The sequence below is a fragment of the Nelumbo nucifera genome, chromosome 4 (assembly GCF_055504915.1).
Source record: "Nelumbo nucifera cultivar China Antique chromosome 4, China Antique-T2T, whole genome shotgun sequence".
NCBI classification, from domain to species: Eukaryota; Viridiplantae; Streptophyta; class Magnoliopsida; order Proteales; family Nelumbonaceae; genus Nelumbo; species Nelumbo nucifera.
This window is the reverse complement of record NC_142652.1, coordinates 29,881,290-29,905,424: the sequence shown is the minus strand read 5'-3', so window position 1 is coordinate 29,905,424 and position 24,135 is coordinate 29,881,290. Positions and strand designations below refer to the sequence as shown.

Below are 24,135 nucleotides of genomic sequence, written 5' to 3'. Positions count from 1 at the left end.
AATCCTGGTTAAATTTTTCTCAAAAAAAAAAAAAAAATACTGAAGCTATATGCATCAAACCTGAAGTTTCCCCTTTAGGTTTCCAAGTGTTCCTTCACCAAGAGGACTGGAGAATGAGTTTAGTACAACAGCTTGTGCTAATGCTGGCAAAATAGTTCTCATCATGGCCCCAATTCGCAAATTACGAACCTGCACTTGAAACAGATTTTCAGACAAAAAAAACTACATAAAAAGTGAATTTATGACTGAAAATTAACAAAACAATGAATAATTGTGAAATATGGAATTCATTGTTGCAGAAGATCTTGCTTTTACTCCAGTTCATGCATTTCAGATCTATCGAACCTGCCCTATGTATTTTGGAACTCATACCCCAGTTATATATTTTCCCAAGAATATATCTTTTACAAAAATACAGTGATACAAAGGTATTATTTCTAATTAGATCAAAGTAACTTAAATGATAAAATAGACACATGTATTGTTATTTGTTAAGAATATCTTTTTTTTTTTGGAAAAGGTAAAGTATATGTTCATTAAGTCAAAAGAAACTGTACATGAGATAATGTACCAGTATGTTAACTTTAGCCCCCCCCCCTCCCCAAAAAAAAAAAGAAATCCACCCTCAAAAAAGAAGAGAAAGTATCAGTTTTAAATACAGAACTCAGAACTATCTGAGTCATTCAGAAGCTGACTAAGGCAAGAAGGCTCAGGACATCGATTCAAGTAATCAGAGTGAGAAAGCACCTACAGGAGAGAGGGAGGAAAATGAAGCTTGATGACAGAGGAGGGAAGATTGAGGGAAAAGGAAGAGTTCAGGTCAAGATCCAAGAGGAAAGTAGAGAGGGGGAGAGGGAGACAGGAAGGAAAAAAGCTGAAGAATTCCCCAAGTTAAATATCTCTGAGAAAGAAAAAACCGACATTGATAAAAAAGTTGACAGACAGGTGGCAGTTGAGAAATCTCTTGGCCTTTTCTTTTTGTGGGGAGAAGCGGTGGTAAGGAAGGCAATCAAACATTTTGAGCAGAATAGAAGACAGGAAATTAACAAGAGGAATGCAGCTGGGGAAGGGAGCGAGGCTTGAGAGGAAGGTGAAGGAGAGGAATTAGACATTGTTGATGAAGAGTGAGGGGAAACATTGGTATTGAAGCAGGTGAGAAGGAGAGGTTTGGACGTCTGTGGCTTTTTCATCTTAGTTCACAGATTCAGCTTGTTTTGCCCAAGGGGATGTTTCAAGTATTGGTTACTGGCTTCTTCTGTTTTTTGGGAGGTTTGGATCTGTAAGATGTTTGGGGGTCTTTTGTTTTGGGCTTTGGGTGCCTGTTGCTCTTAGCTCTTTCTGGAGGTGTTGCCTCGCCACCTCTTTAGGGTGTATTTTCTTTTTCTTTTTTTAATGAATTTTATTTTTTACTGTTCAAAAAAATTCCATTGATGCCCTAAATCATTGAACCCACTGATTTAGTAAAACAAAATACACACTATTGCAAAGTCAAGAAAGAGTCAATATTGAAAGATACAATCATGGCATGTGGATTTGATATTTTCTGTTTTACCCCATTTCACTAAAACCAAAATGCATATTATATTACTTTTACTTTACATAATCATATGACCACATCTTTCCAACAAATGTTCCCAAAAGGTACAACATTGTCAAATTTACTCTGAATGAAAACTGTGGTTATAAGTAGTATCATCTGAAGATACCTGACCCACATACTTACAAAGTTCTGCCCCCTCCCCAAAATGAATAGACAGGCTCAACTTTGATGGCTCCTTTGGAAGCCCTGAAACTCTCAGAGTATGGGAAGCCCTTAGAGATCAGGAGGATATTATTTTGACAAGGACACTTATTGAGTCTGGAGGTACTGCCTGAACAGAGACCTCGATGCTATTTCAATGGTTTCCTCTGATGCACTCCTTTGGTTTATCATGAGTTCATGGAATTTCTAGGTGGTTATTAGTTTTTTTTTTTTTGAGAAAAGGGCCCTTGGTTATTAGTTTGATGAGAGAGAATGGGAGAGATGGGCCCTTGGTCTCTTTCAACAACATATAAAGCAGCTAGAACTTTGGAATCCAGAGCACACATCCAAGTTCATCTGGATCTAGATATAAGCCAATTCATTAGCTAATTAGTTTGGCTAGAGGAGGTGTTGGGAGAAGCAACTTGTACAGGAATTTGTAACTTCCAGGAGAGCTTAATACAACAAAGTGTTGTTTGGTACTTCTATATAGTACCACATGAATATCAATTATTGAGAGAAACTCAACAACTATCGAGCTTTCCCCCTCCCTAAGGCCCCAACTGAAACCTAAGTCCATGAGAAGACATAAGTCCATGAAATTTGAGATGGGTTCATTCTTGTAAAGGGAGAGAGAATAAAGTGAAGGAAATTGGTCCTTAAGAGTGGAGTCCCCTAGCCATAAGTCCTCCCAAAATCTAACTTTGTTGCAACACCCAACATCATACCTTAGAAAAGACAAGAAGACTGATAGTAAATTGTGAATGGACTTCCAAGGGGAAGCTGAAGAGGCCTGGTAGGATACCCTAGTGTCCAAACTAGTATCCAACATACCATGTATGCTCACTATAACCCTGTGTCACAAGCTTTCCTGTTCAAGAGGGAATCTCCAGAGCCATTTTCTCAGTAATGCCACATTCTTCTCCACAAGATTACCTATGCCTAGACCACCTTGGTGGGCCTGGTCCCTACTTCTACATACCATGTCCCATTTCACTAGGTGATCTTCCTTCCCTTCACCTGGTTCCCACAAGAAGTCTCCCAGACATTTTTCCAGTTTTCTTGCCACATTGGCAAGTAACCCAAGTGTAGATAGGAAGTAGAGTGACAACTGGCGAGTTGGCTAAAGTGGTTCTGATCAAGGTAATTTTACCTCCCAATGAAATGTAATTCCTTTTCCAGAGACCCAACATCTTGGTATAAACCTTCCCAAGACAGGTTCCAAAAACTTAGCATTGTAGGATTATCCTAAGGGAAGGTCTAGGTACACATGGGTCAAGATCTTAACTCACATCCCAACTATTTTGCACAAGCACCTGGATCCTCCTCTGACATATTAATACCCACAATACAGCTCTTCTCCAGGTTTGAACCTGTTGATTTTAGGTTCCCCATCACTTCCTCGTTTTCCTCTTCACAGAACACAATGATGTCATCGGCAAATTGTACTTGGGTAACCACCAACCCAAGCTTTTGCAATCATCATGCTTAACACTTCTACAACTAAGGTAAATAGGAAGGGTGAAATTTGGTTTCCTTTGACCCCATCACTGACCACAATATAGAAACGAAAAGAAGAGATACACCCCTTAATCCAGTCACACCATCTCTCCCCCAAACCAAATTTACCCAAAGTTTCCAGGAGGAAGGTCAAGTTTACCAAGCTATAGGCCTTTTATAGGTCTAATTGCACACTAACCCCTTCTCTCTCTTCCTTTTCTTCTCCTCAACACATTCATTGGCAATTAGGACCTGATCCACTATCTGTCTACCATGAATGAAAGCTCCCTAATTTTAGGAAATCAGGGAGGGCAAGACCTTCTTTATATAAGCCTGGTGGGGAGCTTAAAAAAAGAAAAAAAAAATCTTCCTTTATAACATTGTTCACCCCATGCCTATTCTGGATTTTTGTCCTCTAGTAAAGCCAGTTGCATCCCAAGCAACATTATTTCAATATTAAAATACTAGGAAGTTGATTGCCTTATTTCTCAGATGCATATATACTGCACATAAAAACCCATAGAAGATCAATTAGGAAAAGGAGAAACCCATAGAAGCCCAATATTAATAACCCATATAATTGTCCCAAAAGAATATCACAAAATCTTACCAGTGTTCGAATAAGAAACTTCACTTCTTTTTCTCTACAAGAACATATAAGATTTACAATGAGGGCCTTCTTTCTAGCAGAACTTCCATTGCCTGTTTCCACACTGAAGAATTCCAACATAAGTAGCAACATAACAAGTTAATTTGCATAAGAAAAACATGGTACACCTTCCTTCCTTTTCCTTGGATGATTGGAAAAATAATAAAGGGCAAGGAACAAGCAGCACCCACCCATCCCAAGAAGGAACATGAATGGTGAAAGGCTGTAAGCTACCAAAAAACCAAAAACATATAAAGCATATTATCTGCAGAATCTACACCAATTCCAGCTAAGGTCGTTTGGGAAAGAATTAGCAACCTCTAAATTCAAACATGCTATAAACATACAATAGAATGAAACTAAATTTTTCAGAAAGGATCTGGGCACTTGCAGCATTTCAAGCTAGAGCTTATGTTTTTTTTTTTTTTTTGAAGATAAATAAAGAAAATTTCATTGCTTAAAAAGGAGAATACAGCTTAAACAAGCAAGGAAAAGTATCACAAAAAAACAAATTCATAGTACATAAAGCATTAACCAAAATTCATCAAAAAATAAATAAATAAAGCATAAACCAAATCTGCAACAGGAAGTAACACTTGGAAATAGGCAATATGATAACATCCATTTGAGAACTAACAACCATTAGTTTTATTTAAAAAAAAAAAAAAAAAAAACAATCTGAGACAGGAAGGTAGATCTTTGACATTCTTGGTTGAATTTCTTGATGATTGTATTTAAGGGAAGAACAATTGTGACTCACTGATCTTCCAAGAAAAGGAGAGAAGCAAACAACAAATTATGGATTGTGTAATGACCAGAACTATACATTGGCTACAAACTATGGAACTGTTTAGACATTTCTCCTTTGATGACATTTGGAGGAATTGGTTTTCAGTGGCTTCTAGTTTAGTGCAAAAGACTAAAACACGATTGGTTTGGACACCTCCCATTGAAGGCTTTATGAAACTAAACTTTGATGTGAGTAGTCAGGGCAACCCAGGTCTTTCTGGAATTGGTGGGACCATAAGAGACAAGGATGGGAATCTGAGAGAACTCTACTCATGACCGATGGGATATGGAGACTCCTTAAGGGCTGAACCCTATGCAGTCCTACAAAGTATACAGATTGCAAAAGAAATATGCCTGGAGAATTTGGTGATAGAAAGGGACTCCAAGGTGGTGGTGGATTGGCTTAGAGATCTAGACCCAGTGATATGGTGTTATAGAAATGAAATGAAAAAATTCAAATGGGTAACACAACATATGAATTTAACTATACAATGGGTGGGAAGGGAGGCTAATGCATTTGCTAACTATCTAGCCAAGCAAGCAGCAACTAGGGATCAGTGGAATTGGGCCCAATTGTAATTTTTATGCTGTTTTTTTTTTTCTTTTAAAGAGTGAGGCTGCACTTTGCACCTCCCTTGGGGATGCTTGTAACAGATATTTATCTTTTTGCTGATAAAGAATTCTTAATGAACTTTTACCTATCAAAAAAAAAAAAAAACATCTCACTGCTGATCAAAATTTAAGCAAAAACTGATCAGTTGGAAAGACCATGCAAATGCCATCCATAATACATGGCACTACATGCTCAATGCAACATTTAAAAGTGGGACTATAGGAGAAGTAACAAAAAATAGAGTAATTGATACTCACTGCTGATCAAAACTTGGAGTGATTAACAAAAGCAACAAAAATTGGATTTGTTCAATAATTTATTTTTAGGATCTCCCCATCTCTAATATACCGACTTTTCTACTATTTTTTACTGTCTGGTCTGATTTCTATCTAATCTTTTTGCATTTCCTGCTCCCTTGAAAGATTCTTGGATGATTATTAGTTCCTTAAGTAGTATCAAGTCTTCCTTGAATTCTTGATGGTTCTTTCCTGAAATTCTTCTTTAACTTATATTCTGCAGTTCTGCTATAATCTTTCTTAATTTTCTCCATCTTTAGACACAGGATTTATCCTAAAGGAAGAAAGAATGATTCTTTCAATCCTAAGAGAAATCACATATTCCTAGGAATCTTCTCATTGAGAGAACAACCCTATTATCGAGAACACAATCCAGAATCTACAATATTCCATTAGTTTAGAACTGGTTTCGCAGACCCAAAACGTCTATAGGGATGCTCCTAAATCCTCCGTAGAGCTCATAATTAATTCTGGGTTTCTCATCTCATACCTCTCTATGGCTTCATTCGGTTTGTGGGATGGGAAGGGGAATAATGAACTATTCTCAAATATTTCACTCTTCCCATGTTTGGTTTGTGGGATGTCATGAGATGGGAAGGGAAAAGGTGGAATTACAGTTCTCAATTCTTAGGATGTGAAATCCCACCATTTTGATGGAAAACAAGTGAGAAAGGAGGGGGAACTTGTTTAACAGAAAAAGCACCTTCCTTACAGTATTTTTAAGAGTTAATATTAGACCCATGACCCATTAATAAATTACTAATTATTTAATAACATATTAATAAAATAATTTAATTATTAATTAATAATAAAATATTAAAATTATTAATTAAGTTATAAGTATTAAAAATAAAATATCAATGTTAATAATTAATTAAAAATACCAAAATTAATTAATTAATTGATTGATTAATTAACTAATAATTGAATAATTATTTTATTACTAATTTACTTAATACATCAATAAACAATAAAATGTTAACTAATTAAAAAATTAATAATACAAAATAACATAATTAATTAATTCATAATAAATATTAAGGCTAAAGTGCTGTGGAGCTACATTTCATTTGCAGTCTATTGGTGTATTTGGAAGGAAAGAAATAGAAGATACATTGAAGACAAGTGCTAGAGTTAAAGAAGACTAGTGGTGGCTATTGGCAAAGTCTCCTCAGTTTGGGTGCTGGTGCATCCTGAATTTGCTTTAATCAAAAAGGAAGATTCAGGGGAAAGGTTTTGGGAGGAGTTAGAATTACAAAATTGTGACATCAATAGTATCTACTGTTGATGCTTTTGTATGTTTAAATGGTTTTAAATTTGCTGCATGAGTGGGTGTTATTTTGACACAGCTTTCCATATGTCCTCTCATCCCTCAGACTCTCCTTGGATAATAGATTCTAGAGCCTCAAACCATATGATGAGTAAATCCAATTGTTTTCAATCTTATCATCTATTATCTGGTCGGGAGAAGGTGAGACTTGTTGATGGTTCTTTCTCCACCACAGCTGGTCAAGGAACCATCTCCCTTCCTCTTGGACTCACCCTTTCTGATGTTCTACATGTTCCAAAACTACCTATAAACTTGTTCTCTGTTAGTAGTATAACAAATTCGCTAATCTGCTTAGTAACCTTTTTCCCTTCCTCATGTGTGATGCAGGTTTTGGCTACGGGGAAGATGATTGGTAGAGGTTGTATGGTGGGTGGTCTTTACATGATGGAGAATAAAGCTAGTCTTGCGGCCATTGAGTCTAAGAGTCTGTCTAGTAAGAGTCAAGTCCATTTATGGCATAGTCGTTTGGGTCATTTATCTTTTGAATCAATAAAAGTTTTGTAACCAGATTTATTTAAGTCAATGACAGTGTCGGATTTCAGATGTCAAACTTCTCAGTTGAGCAAACATTGTAGAAATCATTTTACTTCAAAAAATAATTGATGTAGGGTGGCCCAGCCCAGCCCATTCAGGGCTGGGAGGCCCAGCCCACGAACACCAGAACCAGGAACGCAACTAACCACAGCAGGAGATACCATGCACCCCTCGTACGAAGCCAACCGCAGAGCGCTCACGCCTCCCTGCAGAGCTCTCTGACTGCCCTCGTACGGCTCCCATCTCAGGCGTTCATCTCCACCAACCTCCAGGCGGCTCAAGTATATATAGGGGGTAGCCCCCCTCTAGGTAAGGGGGGACCTGATTCTGATTCTGAAATCTGACCCTACCACAGAATTTGAGTGTCCTCACTTTGGGAGTGCAGTACCTACGCATAGCCTCCTCGGAGACTTCGTTTGTACTTGATTCCCCTCTTCGCACCCCCATACTGACTTGACCATCGGAGCCTCTGCCTCGGGTCCTAACCCGAGGCCTCTGACGTCCTCTGTCTTGCAAAACTCCAGTTATTAGTCCTCGGCTTCTATGGGATTCGATACACTTCAGCCTCAACCCCCAGCCTTCGGCCTTGGTACCTCGTCCTCGAGTCCTTCGAAACCTTCGACATACCCTTTGAGCTCAAGGGAAGAAATTACTTTGTTGTCCTCAGCCAACTTGAGCATCAACAATTGGCGTCGTCTGTGGGAAGCGTTGCTAAGACGTTCCCTAAAAGAACTTTAACGAGATAACAAGTCCCCAAGCTTCGACCAACCAACATGGTGCGAAGAACAAGAAATACACAAAATCTTGTCACCATAGAACAATTCCAGGTCGTGCTCAATCGCCTGGAGTACTTGACACAGCAAGTTGAGCAGAACTACCCCCAGGTAGGAGGTCACCCCTAGGGTGACCACCTCGTCGGGGAGTCAACATAGTCAGGCTGTTATGGGTCCACCAGCCAATCGGTCCCCAGCCTCGGCCACGCGCAACGGACCAAGCCTTTAGAGTCCGGTAGCAGTCGCTAGGCCGACCCGCTCTCCAGGACCTCTAGACTTCCCAACCGTAGGGAGGGCAACTCCAGACCTCCCAACCGAAGGGAGGAAGAACCGGAACGATCAGAGGATAGCCGCCAACCCTCCGAGCAACATCACTGATGCCGAAGGACCAATCCGAGGGACGAAGGCGAACGCCGCGATCGCCCCATCGCCTATTCCAGGGCCAAGGCCGGCGTCAAGCCTCTTCCCCTCACGTCTTGGACCTCCGGGACGTTTTGAACGACCACCACGCAAGGCGCTAAGCACGCGGTCTCAACTTCGAGCACTCCGGAGTCCGCGCCGAGCACCATCATGTCCATGAAAACCGGGATGGTGCGCAAGCCATGCCTCACCCCATTTTCGCCGAACTCCGAGCCGAGCTTTGTGCTGTCAAAGCCGAGCTCCGACAGGTTAAGGAAGGCCAAACTGACACCTCAGCCGGACAAAAAAACTACCCAGGGAGAATGGATGCCTTCTCCCTTGATATCATCGTCGAGCCTCTACCCCCAAACTTCAAAGCTCCCACCTTGGAGATGTACGACGGGAACACTGACCCGGACAACCACCTAGAGAGCTTCAGGGCGCTCATGATCCTGTATGGATATTCCGACACCTTGGCGTGCCAGACTTTCCAAGCAACCTTCAAGGGAGTCGCTCGGCGGTGGTTCTCAAGTCTCCCACCTCGATCCATCAACTCGTGGGAGCAGTTTTCCAACATGTTCCTCGCATGCTTCATCAGTAGCCGGCGCCCCCAAAAAAGCATTGTCTCGCTGATGACTGTCAAGCAGAAGCGAGGAGAGAGTCTACGGTCATACATCGACCGCTTCAAGAAAGAAGAACTCGAGGTCCGCGACCTTGACCCCCTAGTCTCCATGCATGCCGCCATCAGCGGGCTCCTCCCCGTCTCGGCCCTCAAATGCTTCATTGCCAAAAGCCAGCCAAAGATGAAGCTGGAGTTCCTAGAAAGGGCCAAAAAATACATTGCCATCGAAGAGGCTTCGGCTACAGACGCCCATGAGAGAGGCATAGAGCACCGAGACGAAGCCCCCGAGAAGAAGAGGAAGAACGAAGACCAGGGTCGTAGCAACAACAACAACAACAAGAAAGCACCGGCCTTGGCCTTGGCTTACAATCAGTACACGCCACTCAACTCCACCCGCACATAGATTTTGATGCAAATCGAGTAGGAGAAATTTATGAAGTGACCTGAAAAGTTGAAGAAGAACCCTCGCCGAGGTAACCCCAAAAAATACTACAAGTTCCACCAAGGCACCAGCCATGACATCGAGGACTGTTATGATCTCAAAAATGAGATAGAGTCCCCCATTCGTCGGGCCCACCTCAAGCAGTACGTCAGAGGCAAGGCCGGTGCCTCGTCCTCTCAACAGCAACACCAACAAGCAGAAGGCATCATCGATGTCATAGTGGGAGGCACGGCCTCAGGTGGAGCCTCGGCCTCAGCTCGCAAAGCCTACACCAGGCAGCTGAACATCCAAGGGCCAGCCCCCAAGAAGCAGAAGCAAGAGTCCCTCTCCTTCACAGACGAGGACCTGAAAGGGGTAGCAGTCCCCCATGACGACGCATTGGTGGTTTCGGCCGTCATTTCAAACTTTGTAGTCAAAAGGATCCTTGTTGACAGTGGCTCCTCAACCAACATCCTTTTCTACGAAGCTTTTGAAAAGATGAAGATAGCTCCAAAGCGCCTCCAACCAGTAGATGCTCCACTAGTCAGCTTCTTTGGCGGAATCGTCAAACCAGAGGGCAAGATCTCCCTACCAATCACAGTAGGGACGGAGCCCCAACAGGTGACAAGGATGACAGAGTTCCTGGTCATGAAGATTGGCTCACCCTACAACGCCATCATGGGGAGACCAACTCTCCACGCACTCCGGGCAGCCATCTCCTACTACTACCTCGCTTTGAAATTCACCACTGATCACAGCATTGGAGTTGTTCGTGGGGACCAGCATGCCGCCCATCATGCTATGTGGCAGCGTTGAAGGGCAAGAACAAAGAAGCTTTACCACTAGAGGGTCTCGACCTCATGGAGGAGCCAACGAGCCGAGGTCAGTCGGCCGAGGACCTCGTCTCGGTCCCCCTAGACGAGGACGAGCCCGACAAGACAGTCCGTGTCGGGTCCAACCTTCCCCCCGAGAGCTTATCTGAACTGGCTGAGCGTGGATCCGAGCTCTAGGCCAGTTCAGTAGAAGAAGAGGAACTTTGCACCGGAGCGTTGGAAGGCCATAGAGGAGGAAGTCGAAAAGTTACTCGACGTCGGCTTCATCCGAGAGACCTTAACCGAGCCTGCCCCAAGGATAGTTTTCCTTGGCCAAGGATAGACCACCTCGTTGACGCCACTGCAAGGTATGAGCTACTTAGCTTCATGGATGCCTTCTCAGGATACAATCAGATAAAGATGCACCCAGACGATGAAGAAAAGACCTCGTCATCACTGAACATGGCACATACTGCTACCGTGTGATGCCCTTCGGCCTCAAGAATGCTAGGGCCACCTACCAGCACCTTGTCAACAAGGTGTTTAAAGAACAGATGGGAGGAAAGTTGAAGCCTACGTGGATGATATGGTAGTGAAGAGCCTGAAGGCCGAGACCTTCAATACCTTGCGAAAGTACAACATGAAGCTCAACCCCAACAAATGTGCCTTCGGCATTACATCAGGCAAATTCCTAGGTTTTGTCTTCACTCAAAGAGGCATTGATGCTAATCCTGAGAAGATACAGGCCATACTAGCCATGGTACCCCCGCGGACGGTAAAGGAGACCCAAAAACTCACCGGCCGAATAACAGCCCTCAATCGCTTCATGTCAAAGTCAGTCGACCGCTGCCTACCCTTCTTTTGTGCCATCAAGAAGCTAAAAAAGTTCCAATGGACGGAGGAGTGCCAGCGCGCCTTTGACGAGCTCAAGGCGTACCTTACTCGCCTCCCCTTCTCACCCGTCCGGCCGAAGGGGAAACCCTGTACCTGTACCTCTCGACCGAAGATGAAGCAGTCAACTCAGTCCTCATCAAGGAAGATGGCGTGCAGAAGCCAGTGTACTATGCCAGCAAGGTTCTCTATGACGCCGAGACTAGGTACCCCGAGATAGAGAAGTTGGCTTTTGCCCTCGTGGTTTCGACAAGGAAACTTCGACCGTACTTCCAGGCCCACACTGTAGTGGTCCTGATGAACCAGCCCCTCAAGGCTGTCGTCACCAAACCCGAGACCTCGGGGCACCTGACGAAGTGGGCCATCGAGCTGTCTGAGTTTGACATCCAGTACCAGTCGAGGCCCACGATCAAAGCACAAGCTCTGTTAGATTTCATAGTAGAATGCACCTTCAACCGAGCCCTTTGCCAACCCCCAAAAAATGCTAAGGGGGATCATGTGGACGACGAGGCTCAACCCCGATGGAAGCTTTTTGTTAACAACTCCTCCAATGCTAAAGGAAGCGGAGCGGGCCTCATCCTCCTCACCCCAGATGATGTTGCCCCTGGATTATGCGCTAAGGTTCAACTTTCCAGCATCAAACAATGAAGCCGAGTACGAGGCCCTGCTCGCTGGTCTACGGTGAACGGCGAGTACGAGGCCAAGGAACAAAGCATGTCCAAGTACCTCGCCAAAGTCCAAGATCTAGCCCACCACTTCCAACGCTTCTCCCTGCAACGGGTCCCACGAGCCAAGAACGCACGAGCCAACGCCCTCTCCAAGTTGGCAAGTACCTGAGAGGATCCCCCGGTTGGACCGTGCACGTCGAGAAGCTGCTTCGGCCCTCCATTGAAGAAGCCCATGTACTCCCAATAGAGGTCGAACCTTCATGGGTGGATTCCATCGTCAACTTCCTATCCATTGGACGGCTGCCCGAAGATAGAAATGAAGCAAAACGACTCAGACAACAGGCAGCCCACTACACCCTACTGAAGAGGAAACTGTACCGAATATCCTTCACCTTGCCTTACCTCCGATGCCTTCGTCCAGAGGAGGGCAGCTATGTGCTACGAGAAATTCACGAAGGCATCTGCGGTAATCATTTCGACGAGAGAGCCCTAGCCCAAAAAGCCCTAAGGTAGGGCTACTTCTGGCCTACCCTCCACAAGGGCGCAGCTAGATTAGTGCGAAAGTGTGACCCATACCAAAGGTACGCCAACTTATGCCACCGATCGGCCACCACTATCTCAGCCCTCAGCAGCCCATGGCCCTTCGCCAAATGAGGCATGGACCTCTTTGGCCCCTTTCCTCAGGCCACGGGGGGCAGAAAGTACCTCGTTGTTGTAGTAAACTACTTCACCAAGTGGGTGGAAGCCAAGCCCTTGGCCGCCATCACGGCGCGAGCCATCCAAAATTTCTTTTGGAAAAACATCATCTACCGCTTCGGCCTACCCTACATGCTGGTCATCGACAACAGGAAGCAATTTGATGACGCTGAGTTCTGGGAGTGCTGCGCCTCCCTCGGCATCAGGCAACAGTACACCTCGGTAGGCTATCCTCAAACCAACGGCCTAGCCAAGGTCACCAACAGGACAATACTGGATGAGCTGAAGACTAGATTGGACCGAGCAAAAGGCCTATGGGCTGACGAACTAAACGGTATACTTTGGGCTTACCGAACTACGCCTCAGACAGCCACGGGAGAAACTCCCTTCTGCTTAACCTACGGCACAGAAGCAGTAATCCCAGCAGAGATCGGCCAGCTAACACTCCGAGTTGAGGCGTACAATGAAGTTGAGAATGATGAAGCCCTCAGAGCAAACTTAGACCTGCTGGAAGAAGCCCGAGAACAAGCACAGATAAGGGTAGTCGCTTACCAGCAGCGAGTGGCCCGCTACTACAACTCCAGGGTAAAAGAAAGACACTATCAAGAGGGAGACCTTTTCCTCAGAAAAGTCATGGTCCCCGAACCTGGAGTAGGGAAGCTAGGCCCCAACTGGGAAGGCCCCTACAGAATCAAGCGAGTCATCGACCCTTACACTTTTCACCTAGAACACCTAGATGGAAGATCTAAACCTCGGACATGGAATTCAGAGAACCTCCGGATGTACTACAAGTGATTGTAACATCTCTTTGAAATTATGGAATGAATGAAGCAAAGTTCCTCTTCGACTCAAAGGAAGCCACCTCAGTGGCAGCTAACCTCATAAACTTTCACACTTAGCGCTACCAGCAAAGGAAGCCAACCTCCTCGAAGCGTTGCGCTTGACCTCATCGAAACATACGTGCGGGGATATGAGAGCCAGGCGAGCTTCAACTCTGCCTAGGCCCCAAAGAGCCAAACGAGCCTCAGCTTTGTCTTGGCCACCCCCCAATACGGCTGGCCACTTCGGCCTCGCTGAAGCCAACACTTAGAAGAATGGGAGACAGGCGAGCCTTACCTCAGCCTCGGCCCCCACTCTCACGTTGATAGGTCATCTTGCTATTTACCCAAGTATAAGGGAAAGAGAGCCAGGCGAGCCTCATGCTCCGCTTCGGCCTCCCCCCATCATAGGCCTCTTCGGCCTTGCCTAAGTGAAGACTTAGAAGGGCGTCAGGCCAAGCAAACCCTGGCCTATCCGCGGAGGCTTCGCCTCAGCCACCCCTCCGCCATGCTTTCAACACACAAGTAAATTGAAGAGAACTACACTTGTCTCACGCTGTGATTTTTCTTTTGGAGGGGGATGGACCCTTCAGTAGCAAAAGCATAAGTGCAAAAAACACAAGGAAAAACAACACAGCAAATGCAACATTTGAGGCAAACATAAAAAATGCCACTGATTTTCATTATGCACAAAAATTTTTGGCTTTACAAAATTGTTTCAAAGCCAAGCTTGGGCCTTGCCTCCTGTCGGAAGGGGAAGAGCAGAGTTGGCAGCCTCCTCGGGAGAATCAAGGATCACCTTCAAGGATTCAGCACCGAAGTCAGGCAAAGCCACCACGAGCACCTTTTTGGTATCCTCAATCCCATCCAAGTAAGCCCCAAAGGCAAGATCGGCCAGTTCCTCAGCCCGCTTCCCTGCCTCCTAGGCCCTCTTCTCAGCCTCAGCGGCCTTCTGTTCAGCCTCCACGGAACGCTTTGCTCCTCCCTCGGCCCTCTTCTCCACCTCGGCCACCCTCTTCTTCGCCTCGGCAACATCTCCCTCGGCTTGAGTGAGGCATCGCTCAGCCTCAGAAAGAAGGCTTCCGATGCAGGCCCTCTCCAACTGCTCCTTGGAGAGGCTTTCCTGCACCTCCTTCAGCTGCGCTTGAGCCTCCATCCAGAACTTTTGTTCATCGATGCAGCTCTGTCGGAACTTATGGTACTTTTTCTCGGCAGCGGCGGCAGCCTACTGGAGCTTTCCCTTCTCCTCCAGCTTATCCATCTGGGCCAAGGTCAACTTCAGCCAGTCCCCGAGACCAACATAGTGAAGGCAGGCCTGCAGCGAAGAAACAGTTAGTATTCCACAGAGAAACAAAAAGGCATGAAGGAAAAGGGAGAAGCATTACCTCGGTCAGGCTTCCCAGGCCATGGGTGTAGACTCTCTCAGGCACGCTCCCCAGCATCTAAAAGCGGTCCCTCGAGAGGAGGGCCCCGCTCACCAGGGCTTGACCAACCCCCTCCTCCCGGATGGTGTCCTCCTCGCAAACGTTCCATTGGGGACGAAAGATCTGGTTAGACCGCTTGACGAGCTCCTCTAAGGGTGTGGGGGTAGAAAACGGCCCCATTCGTTCTTTGCGGGACCCCCTCGAGGCATCCCCCGTCAAGCCCCCAGAGCAGGCCACCTTCTGTGGGGGCTGATCCCCTACAGCTTCCTCGGTCGGCCTCTTCTGTCCCGCCTCGGTCTCCTGGGTAGGCTTCTACGACCCGGTGGTCGACTTCGGCAACACCTCCTCGGCGAGCTTCTTCCCCTTGGTAGGGACTTGTGAAGTTGCTCCCTTCGTGGGAGCTGCTGGAGTGGTCCCTTTAGCAAGGACCTGACAAGAGGTCCCTCCCTTCGCAAGGGTAGAGACCTTCTCCTTCTGCCCGTCAAAAGGCCTCTGAGGTGTTTTAGCCCGCTCCTTCTACATTGCGCGAGCACGTTCCAACACAACCTTGCGGAAATCCATCGGCACCTCTGCAAATAAAGCAAATCCATTAGTAATGCAGCAAAAAAAACAAAAAAAAGGAAAAAGACGTGTTAAGGGACTGCAGGGCCTCTCCTATCAAGGGGAGCAGGGCTGAGCCCCGTAAAAACTAGTGGGACCTCCTCCTCCACCAAAGGCTGGGCACGGACTCTCCCCAGGTCGAGCAACCGTGTGAGATCATCGTTCTCCTCACTCATGAGCAGGGGGACACTCTTCTCCGTAGCCCGGCTAACCTCTCCCCACCCCGATCTGAAGGACCAACCCTCAGGACATGACAAAAAGAAAAATTTTCCCTTCTAGTTATGCACGGAAGAAGGGTTGTCTATCAGCTTGGTCCTACGGGGTTGGAGGTAGTACATGCCGTCTTTGGAAGAATGCTTCCTTGGCACAAACAAGGCTCGGAAGAGTCTTGGCGTCAGTTCCACCCCCTGGAACCGAGCCACCACCAGAATGGCCACTATAGTCCTAACGATGTTGGGCACCAGCTGGCTAAGAATAATCCCATACGCCCTCAACAGTTCGGAAATCAGCGGATGAAGGGGAAACCGAAGACCGAACTGGAGAAAATGTTGGTAGATGTAGATCTCCCCCTCCTTAGGAGTCCACGGCTGTTCGCCTACTTCGAGCACCCTCATACCATAATACGAGGGAATGAAGTACTGCCTTGCTAGAGCTTTGACCTAGTCCCCATCTAGAGAATTCTCGAAACCCAGGCGGAGGACATCGGTCTCAGCTACTGCCTGGGCAGCCCTCGTCCCAAGAACATGGTCTAGAGTTTCCTCCCCCTCGGCTGGGTAGGACCCCTCGGCCTCCCTCGGTGTCACGGAGCTGGCACTCTCGTAGGGAGGGTCCTCGCCTCGACGACTACCTTCGGCACCCTCGGAGGCTACCCTCCCCCGAAGCACCTCAACCTCCTACAGAAGGGGGGCAAGAGTAAAAGGACTCAAAGGAGAAAGGGGAAAAGGGATACGGGAAGAGCTCCACTCCGACTCATTCGGAAGATCATAGCACTCGGGTCAAAAATCTGAGAAAGACATTGTTTAAAATTACCTAAGAAATGTAGAGGAAGAAAGAGTGAGAATGAAGTGTTGAAGGGTTGGAGAGTATGGAAGCTGAGTTCACTCGAAAGCAAAGGCGCTTAGAGGCAAACGACAAGAGTGTTGCCGCTAAGGGCCCTATTTAAAGGAGAACGAACGGCCCAGATATCCCAAGATCCAATGGTTGAGTCGCCACCACCTCCACAACTCAACCACAGCACGCCGCGTAATGCTCATCCTCGGAAGGCGAAACGATGTGCTAGCTACGGCTCAAATCATCCCTGATCCAACGGACGCAAAACGCCTCCGCACCTGCAATCCAGCCGCGCCACACCCCTAAATGTCCGTTCTCGGAAGGCGAAACGACACTCAGGGTGCACCTACGATCCAGCCGTGCCACACCCCTAAACATCCGTCCTCGGAAGGCGAAACGACCCTTAGGGTGAACCGACGTGTCCGCCCACTGTGAACCACCGGCTTATGTGACCTGGCTGCGCGAATACACGCGCTGATTTGACCGAAAAGCCACTCCGTGCACGGGATGTTTTCCCAACGCGTAGACCTGTGCAGGTTACGGCCCCAACCACCCGTCCAAAGCAGTGGCGTCGCAAATCACTCGTAGCTTTGGCCCAACTTATGAAGGCGAACCAGGTGGAGACACAAAAGGGAATGCCACTACGGGGTACACCTCAGCTGTCGGACCCACCGGCATTCACCATTACTACTCCCATCAGCCGAAGCCGAATTCTTCACCTTTACCTCGGGAGTGAGGGGGAAAGTGATGTAGGGTGGCCCAGCCCACAAACGGCAGAACCAGGAACACGACTAGCCACAGCAGAAGCTACCCCGCACCCCTCGTACGGAGCCAATCGCAAAGCGCCCACACGTCCCTGCAAAGCTCTCCCGACCGCCCTTGTACGGCTCCCATCTCGGGTGTTCATCTCCACCAACCTCCAGGCAGCTCAAGTACCCCCCCTACAGGTAAGGGGGGACCTGATTCTGATTCTCAAATCTGACCCTACCACAGAACTTGAGTGTCCTCACTTTGGGAGTCCAGTACCTACGCATAGCCTCCTCGGAGACTTCGTCCGTACTTGATTCCCCTCTTCGCACCCCCCGTACTAACTTAACCGTCGGAGACTCCGCCTCGGGTCCTAACCCGAGGCCTCCGACGTCCTGTCTTTTAGAACTCCGGTTATTAATCCTCAGCTTCTGCAGGATTCAAGCAAGGGCACATATGTAATTTTACATTGTCTTATTATTTGAGTGGTCGCCCTAATATAAATATCAAAAAGGTTGGCGCCACCAGCTAATGTTTTTTCTCTCCAAAACCTTTTTTCTCTTTTCTCTCCTCTCTTCTCCCTCCTCTTCTCTCACTATTCTGAGATCCTTCTGCGTGTTTACCAAGAAAACAGAATCCATGCTAGATATGGCTCACCCAAGGATCAAAATTTTCACAATATACCAACCCATATCATCTAATATACATTGTATCAAAGGGTACCAATACATTTTTTTTAAGTTTTTTAAATGATTGTTTTAAACATTATAATATATTATTTCAAGGTTCGCTTTAAATTTTGAACAGAAAAAAAAAAAAAACTAAAAAAGAATATAGGGCAGAAGGTTCAAAGTACCACTACATCCCTTCCACCATATCGGGGTGTACCGATACTTTGAATCTTACCTATTGCATTCAAATATTTACTGTTTAATCAATAATTATTCAAAAATAGAGGAAGTGGAAAGCCTAGCACATGAAATCACATGCCCTATGTGATTTGCTTAGAAGTAAAATGGAAAATGTAATTTGCTTAGAAGTAGATAGTAAGTAAATGGTAAATTTAGTCTAGCGAAGATATAAACAAATTGCAGTTGGTGATGAAGAAATTGACATAGCACCAAAACGCCACCAAGTATTGTGTGGTCATGGAATATAACTAGAAACAAAAATGCAATACCTTATTTTGCGAAGAACAGAAAATACATCTTGGATTGTAAGTGGAGGAGGAGGGACAAGTAATGATTGCGTCTGTCGGCATAATTGTGCCACATCACCTTTTATACATGAAGGCCATCAATATGTTATACATGAGTATGTGTAAGAATGTTAGACAGCAAATCAAAGAGAATCATTCTCTCCTACCAAGATCGCCTAAAGTATTGTACATGTCCTTTATTCTGGATCTGTTTGTCCCACATGCCTCTTCAAGTGCAGCTGTCACCATACTGCCACCAATGTTCAATTCCTGCACTACTGACAATATCATTACACACCAAATAAACAATCTTGAAACTAATATAATCAGCTAAAAAAAAATAAACTCCACCCAGACCACATACCGGACAGAAATTTAAATATGGTATGTGAAGAACAACCCTTCAAGTTAGTGCTTCCCAGCTATGATACCCAGACATGGTTATTCACATGGACACTATAGGAAATGGGGACACAACTCTCCATTTCCTAAAATCCCAGACACAGGATATAGGTATTTTTATCCCATATAATATGCTTGTCTCATGCTTCTATATCTAGTTTTTGAAGCTAAGTCTCATTTATTAAGACGTATGCCTTGCCAAATTTAATTAAATTTTCTTTATACAGATTCTTTGTATTATGATTCGTTAATATATACCATATTACATATTAAAGTGCTAGTGCAAATTGAGTATATATGGGAGTGGGCATGGCTTTTTTGCATTATTATAGTGCTCAAGGGCATCTATTAATTTTCTAATCTATTATATAAATAATTTGAGAAGGGCAGAGACCCCCATTTGATAGCTATCATTTTTATCTTTTTTGATCAATAACTGCAGATTCATTAAATAAGAAGGTATGTGTACAGAGTAAAATATAAACACTGAGAGATAAGACCTCTGATCTCTCCCCAAGCTTTATCCTTTTACAATTGTGCCCAGAACAAATTTTCTCTTCCCACCCCTTGCTTTGCCAACATATCTACAAAGGAGTTTGGATGTGTCTTATCCCACTTTACTCTTACTTCCATATCCTTGGTCAACCATTTAAACTTTTTCTTCTCACTGTTGTAGTTCCATAGCTTCATTTCTTCACTTTGTAACTCTTGACAGTGTAGCCGGCCAGAGATAAGTGGAAGAGGAGAGAAGAGAAGAGAAGAGAAGAGAAGAAGAGAAGAGAAGAGAGGAGAGAAGAGAGAAGGTTTGCAATGTAACAGTGCTGACGGCGCCAGTGTTTATTTTACTATATATAGGGCGACAGAAATAACAAGGAAAAAGACCCTTGTGCCCCTGAGTACAATAACAGACATAACAGAAATAAAAAACGAAATAAAAAACACTTTAATTAGCCAAACAGGCCCTAACATCTGCAACTAAGTTATTTTAACATTATTCCAACACTCCCCATCAAGTTGGAGCATAGATGTCAATCATGCCCAACTTGTCACACAAATCTTTGTGCCGCACATGATGAAGACCTTTGGTGAAGATATCTGCAAGTTGCTCTTCCGAGCTGACATATGGTGTGCACACTTCTCCACTTTCAAGTTTCTCTCCCGATAAAATGCTTGTCCACTTCAATGTGTTTCGTCTTATCATGCAGAACTGGATTAGCAGCAATATTGATGGCAGCTTTATTGTCACAGTAGAGTGACGTAGGATTGCTTACTGCAAAACCCAGTTCACCTAACAGATTTCTTATCCACATGATTTCCGCAACCCCATGAGCCATCGCTCTATACTCCGCTTCAGCAATGGATCTAGCCACCACACTTTGCTTTTTGCTTCTCCATGTGACAAGGTTTCCTCCTACAAAGGCACAATAACCACCGGTAGACTTTCGGTCATTGACTACTCTTGCACAATCTGCATCAATATATACTTTCACTTTTAAGTGACTGTGTTTCTGGAACAACAAACCAGCTCCAGGAAACTTCTTGAGATATCTCAAGATCCTCTCTGCAGCCTCAAAGTGAGTTGTCCTCGGGCTGTGCATGAATTGACTAAGGACACCCACTGCATAGGCAATATCAGGCCTGGTCATAGACAAATACAGAAGTCTCCCCACGAGTCCCTGGAACATCTTTACATCTTTCAAAAACTCTCCCCGACTGTCTCCCGGATGGTGATTAGGTTCAATAGGTGAATCAGATGGTTTTACCCCCAACTTGCCTGTATCTTCTAGTAGATCTAGTACATACTTCCGTTGGGAAATAAAGATGCCCTTGTGAGAGCGGGCAACTTCAATTCCAAGAAAGTATCGTAAGGGGCCTAGATCCTTCACCTCAAATTTAGTGGCTAAGAATTTTTTTAGTCTTTGGATTTTAGCCTCCCAATCTCCTGTGATCACTATGTCATCCACATATACAATAAGAGCTGCAATTTTCCCTTCACCTTTTTTTACAAACAGGGTATGAACTGACTGGCATTGTTTGAATCCCATCTGTTGGACTGCTAAATGGAACTTACTAAACCAAGCCCGAGGTGATTGTTTCAACCCATATAGGGACTTTTTTAACCCGCACACCTTTTGTTCACTGCCTTTGTTACGGAACCCCGGGGGTTGGGTCATGTACACCTTCTCTTCCAAGTCACCATTCAAGAAGGCATTCTTGATGTCCAATTGGTGAAGATCCCAGTCAAGATTTGCTGCCAAGGAAAGGAGAATCCGGATGGAGTTCATCTTCGCTACTTGGAGCAAAAGTCTCTACATAGTCCACTCCATATACCTGTGTGAAGCCTCTTGCTACCAGTCTAGCCTTGTACCTTTCAACAGTTCCATCAGCTTTGTGTTTCACTGTGAACACCTACTTGCACCCCACTTGGTTCCTTCCCCTCGGGAAGATTTACCAACTTCCACGTACCATTTTTGTGTAAGGCATCAATTTCTTCCTGCATTGCATCTGTCCATTCAGGTTTTGACAAAGCTTCCGCCACGGTCTTAGGGATGGAAACACTATCCACAGAAGAGAGAAAGGCACGGTACGAAGGTGAAACATGCTCATAGGACACAAAGTTAGAGATAGGATGATTAGTGGTACAAGATCTAACACCCTTTCTCTTAGCAATAGGAATATTAGGATCATTGGGGACAGGTGAATCAACATTTAAAGGAGCAATGGGAGCAAGTGTACCTGGCTGATGTGACGGATCTGCCTCGGGTGAATCCGATGATGTTGGTTGCATAGTGTCGGGCTCCACGGCTCTTGAACTCTGCTGGCTCTTATGGCAACGATGAAAAATCTGGAACGGAGGAGGATCGGGTAAAGGAGGTAGTTGAATCCGAGTCGTCGCCTGCTTCTCCTCAACCCTACTCTCCCCCTAAGGAGAAACCGAGAAGAACGGTTGACTCTCAAAAGACATCAATGGAAACATAGTACTTGCGGGCAATGGGATCATAGCAACGATACCCCTTTTGAGATGAAGGGTAACCAAGAAAAACACAAGGAATAGCCCGAGGGTCAAGTTTACCACGAGTAGGTGACAGGTTGTGGACAAAACAACGACACCCAAAAACACGCATCGGAATGGTGGACAGCGGGGCTGTAGGGAACAAGAGCTGATGTGGGGCCTTATACTCTAGTAGCCGAGAGGGCATGCAATTGATGATATATGTCGCACACAATACTGCATCCATCCAGAACTGTTTTGGCACATTCATATGAATCAGCAATCCACGAGCAACTTCGAGAAGGTGACGTTTTTTCGTTCAGCCACACCATTTTGTTGGGGTGTCCAGGCACAAGAGCTTCGCTGAAGTGATCCACTCGAAGCAAAGAACTTCGTGAAATCACTATGGAAATATTCCTTTGCATTGTCCGACTAGAAAATATGAATTTCCGTTTGGAACCGAGTGAACACCATGCATTGAAAATCTTTCACAATTTGTGGCACTTCATCTCGAGATCGCATAGGGTAAACCCAAGTGTATCGAGAATAATCATCAATCAAAGTAACAAAATACTTATAGCCAGCCGCAGTAGGTAGAGTAACAGGGCCCCAAACATCAGAATAAACAATATGAAATGGAAATTCAGATCTTTTATTTCTTAAAGGTAAAGAACTTCTACAATGCTTACTCAACTGACAAGTTTGACACTGTAACTGACTCACTGACAAGGACTCAAACAACTTTGGGAACATAACTTTTAACGACTCAAAAGAAAGATGACCTAAACGACTATGCCATAAATAGGCCTGACTCTCACTCGACGGACTTGTGGACTCTGTCGCCACTAGACCAGCATTATTCTCCAACACGTAGAGACCATCCACCATGCTTCCTCTACCAATCGTCTTCCCTGAGGTCAAATCCTGAAACACACATGAAGGCGGAAAAAAGGTGACTGAGCAGTTCAAAGAGTGAGTAATACTACTAATGGACAGCAAATGAATAGGTAATTTCAGAACATGCAGGACATTAGGAAGAATAAGGCCAAGTGGGAGAGATATGGTGCCTCGGCCAGCTATGGTAGAAAAAGAACCATCAGCCAGTCTTACCTTATCTCTCCCAGAAAGAAGGTTATATGTCTGGAACAAATTTAACTTATCGGGCATGTGATTTGAGGCTCCGGAGTCAATAATCCAAGGTGAATCAGTAGTATGAGATGGCACATGGAAGGCTGTGGCATTACCTGATGTAGACGCAAATGAGGTAGAAGGAGTAGGCCCAGAATCCACCTGGCGGAGAGTCCTACCATACAATTCCAAATGTTCACGGAAGGAGTTGATAATATCTTCCTTAGGGTCAGAACCGGGATGTCTCTCCTAAGTTATGGAAGGACTAGTCTCTGTCGATGCCATATTAGCTGAGTTATACCTTTTTTGATTTTGCTGGCCTGGTTTCTTGCCCCGATCCGGTGCTGACTTCTTACCCAAATCCTGTGCCCATTTAGGTTTTCCATGGAGATCCCAGCATGCATCTTTAGTGTGTCGTGTCTTCTGGTAGTGAGTGCACCAAAGCTTGCTTTTATCTTCTGATTTTTTCTGAGTGTCACCCCTTTTAAAGCCACCTCCGACATTTGTTTCTGAATTTCCCTGGACCGCTAGGGAAACTGACTCCCTTTCTACACCATTCATCACACTTCTTCTGCTTTCTTCTGACTGCACCAAGGCATACACCTCCTGGACTAATGGCAAGTCTTTACTACCCAAGATCTGTACTCTGATGGACTCATATGACGGTTTCAGCCCTAGGAGGAAGGCAAACACGTGTTGTTGTGATACAAGTGACTTATAGGCCTTTGCATCTTCATCACCCTTCCAATTCACATTCTGATAGTGATCAAGTTCTTTCCATATTGATGTCAAATCAGAATAGTACATCGAGAGACTCCTCTCCCCTTGCTTGCAAGTAGAAGATTCAGCTTGTAGTTGATATATCTTGGCATAGTGTCTCTGTTCTGAATAAGTGGACTTCGCTTGTTCCCATATCTCACAAGCAGTTTCAGCCCACATAAAAGTCTTCCTTACTTGTGGCAGCATTGAAACCAAGAGCCAAGACATCACCATACTGTTCTCTCGGTTCCACCTATCATGCTCAGCATTTCCATACTTTGGC

The 24,135-nt window shown here is 45.2% G+C and overlaps 1 protein-coding gene and 1 long non-coding RNA gene across 9 annotated transcripts in view; one reads left to right on the top strand and one right to left on the bottom strand.

Moving 5' to 3' along the window:
- LOC148792119 (uncharacterized) overlaps positions 1–24,135 on the top strand; it is a 60,954-nt gene that overhangs the window by 10,866 nt on the left and 25,953 nt on the right. Inside the window, exon 3 of one of the 7 annotated variants that reach the window (XR_016085717.1) lies at positions 7,246–15,602. The exons of the other annotated variants lie outside the window; for them this stretch is intronic. This is a non-coding gene — a long non-coding RNA (uncharacterized LOC148792119). Of the gene's footprint in view, positions 1–7,245; positions 15,603–24,135 lie in introns of those variants that run through there. 7 annotated transcript variants of the gene reach the window in all.
- The window catches only part of LOC104587735 (DNA ligase 6-like), a 58,508-nt gene that overhangs the window by 10,033 nt on the left and 24,340 nt on the right, over positions 1–24,135 (bottom strand). The window contains exons 5-8 of one of the 2 annotated variants that reach the window (XM_088903920.1): positions 18,739–18,846; positions 18,554–18,650; positions 3,852–3,954; positions 61–189 (exon numbers count right to left, since the gene is read on the bottom strand). In XM_088903920.1, the coding sequence (XP_088760046.1) occupies positions 61–189; positions 3,852–3,954; positions 18,554–18,650; positions 18,739–18,846 (437 nt within the window). The remainder of the gene's footprint in view (positions 1–60; positions 190–3,851; positions 3,955–18,553; positions 18,651–18,738; positions 18,847–24,135) is intronic. The other variant, XM_088903921.1, reaches the window with a different exon arrangement.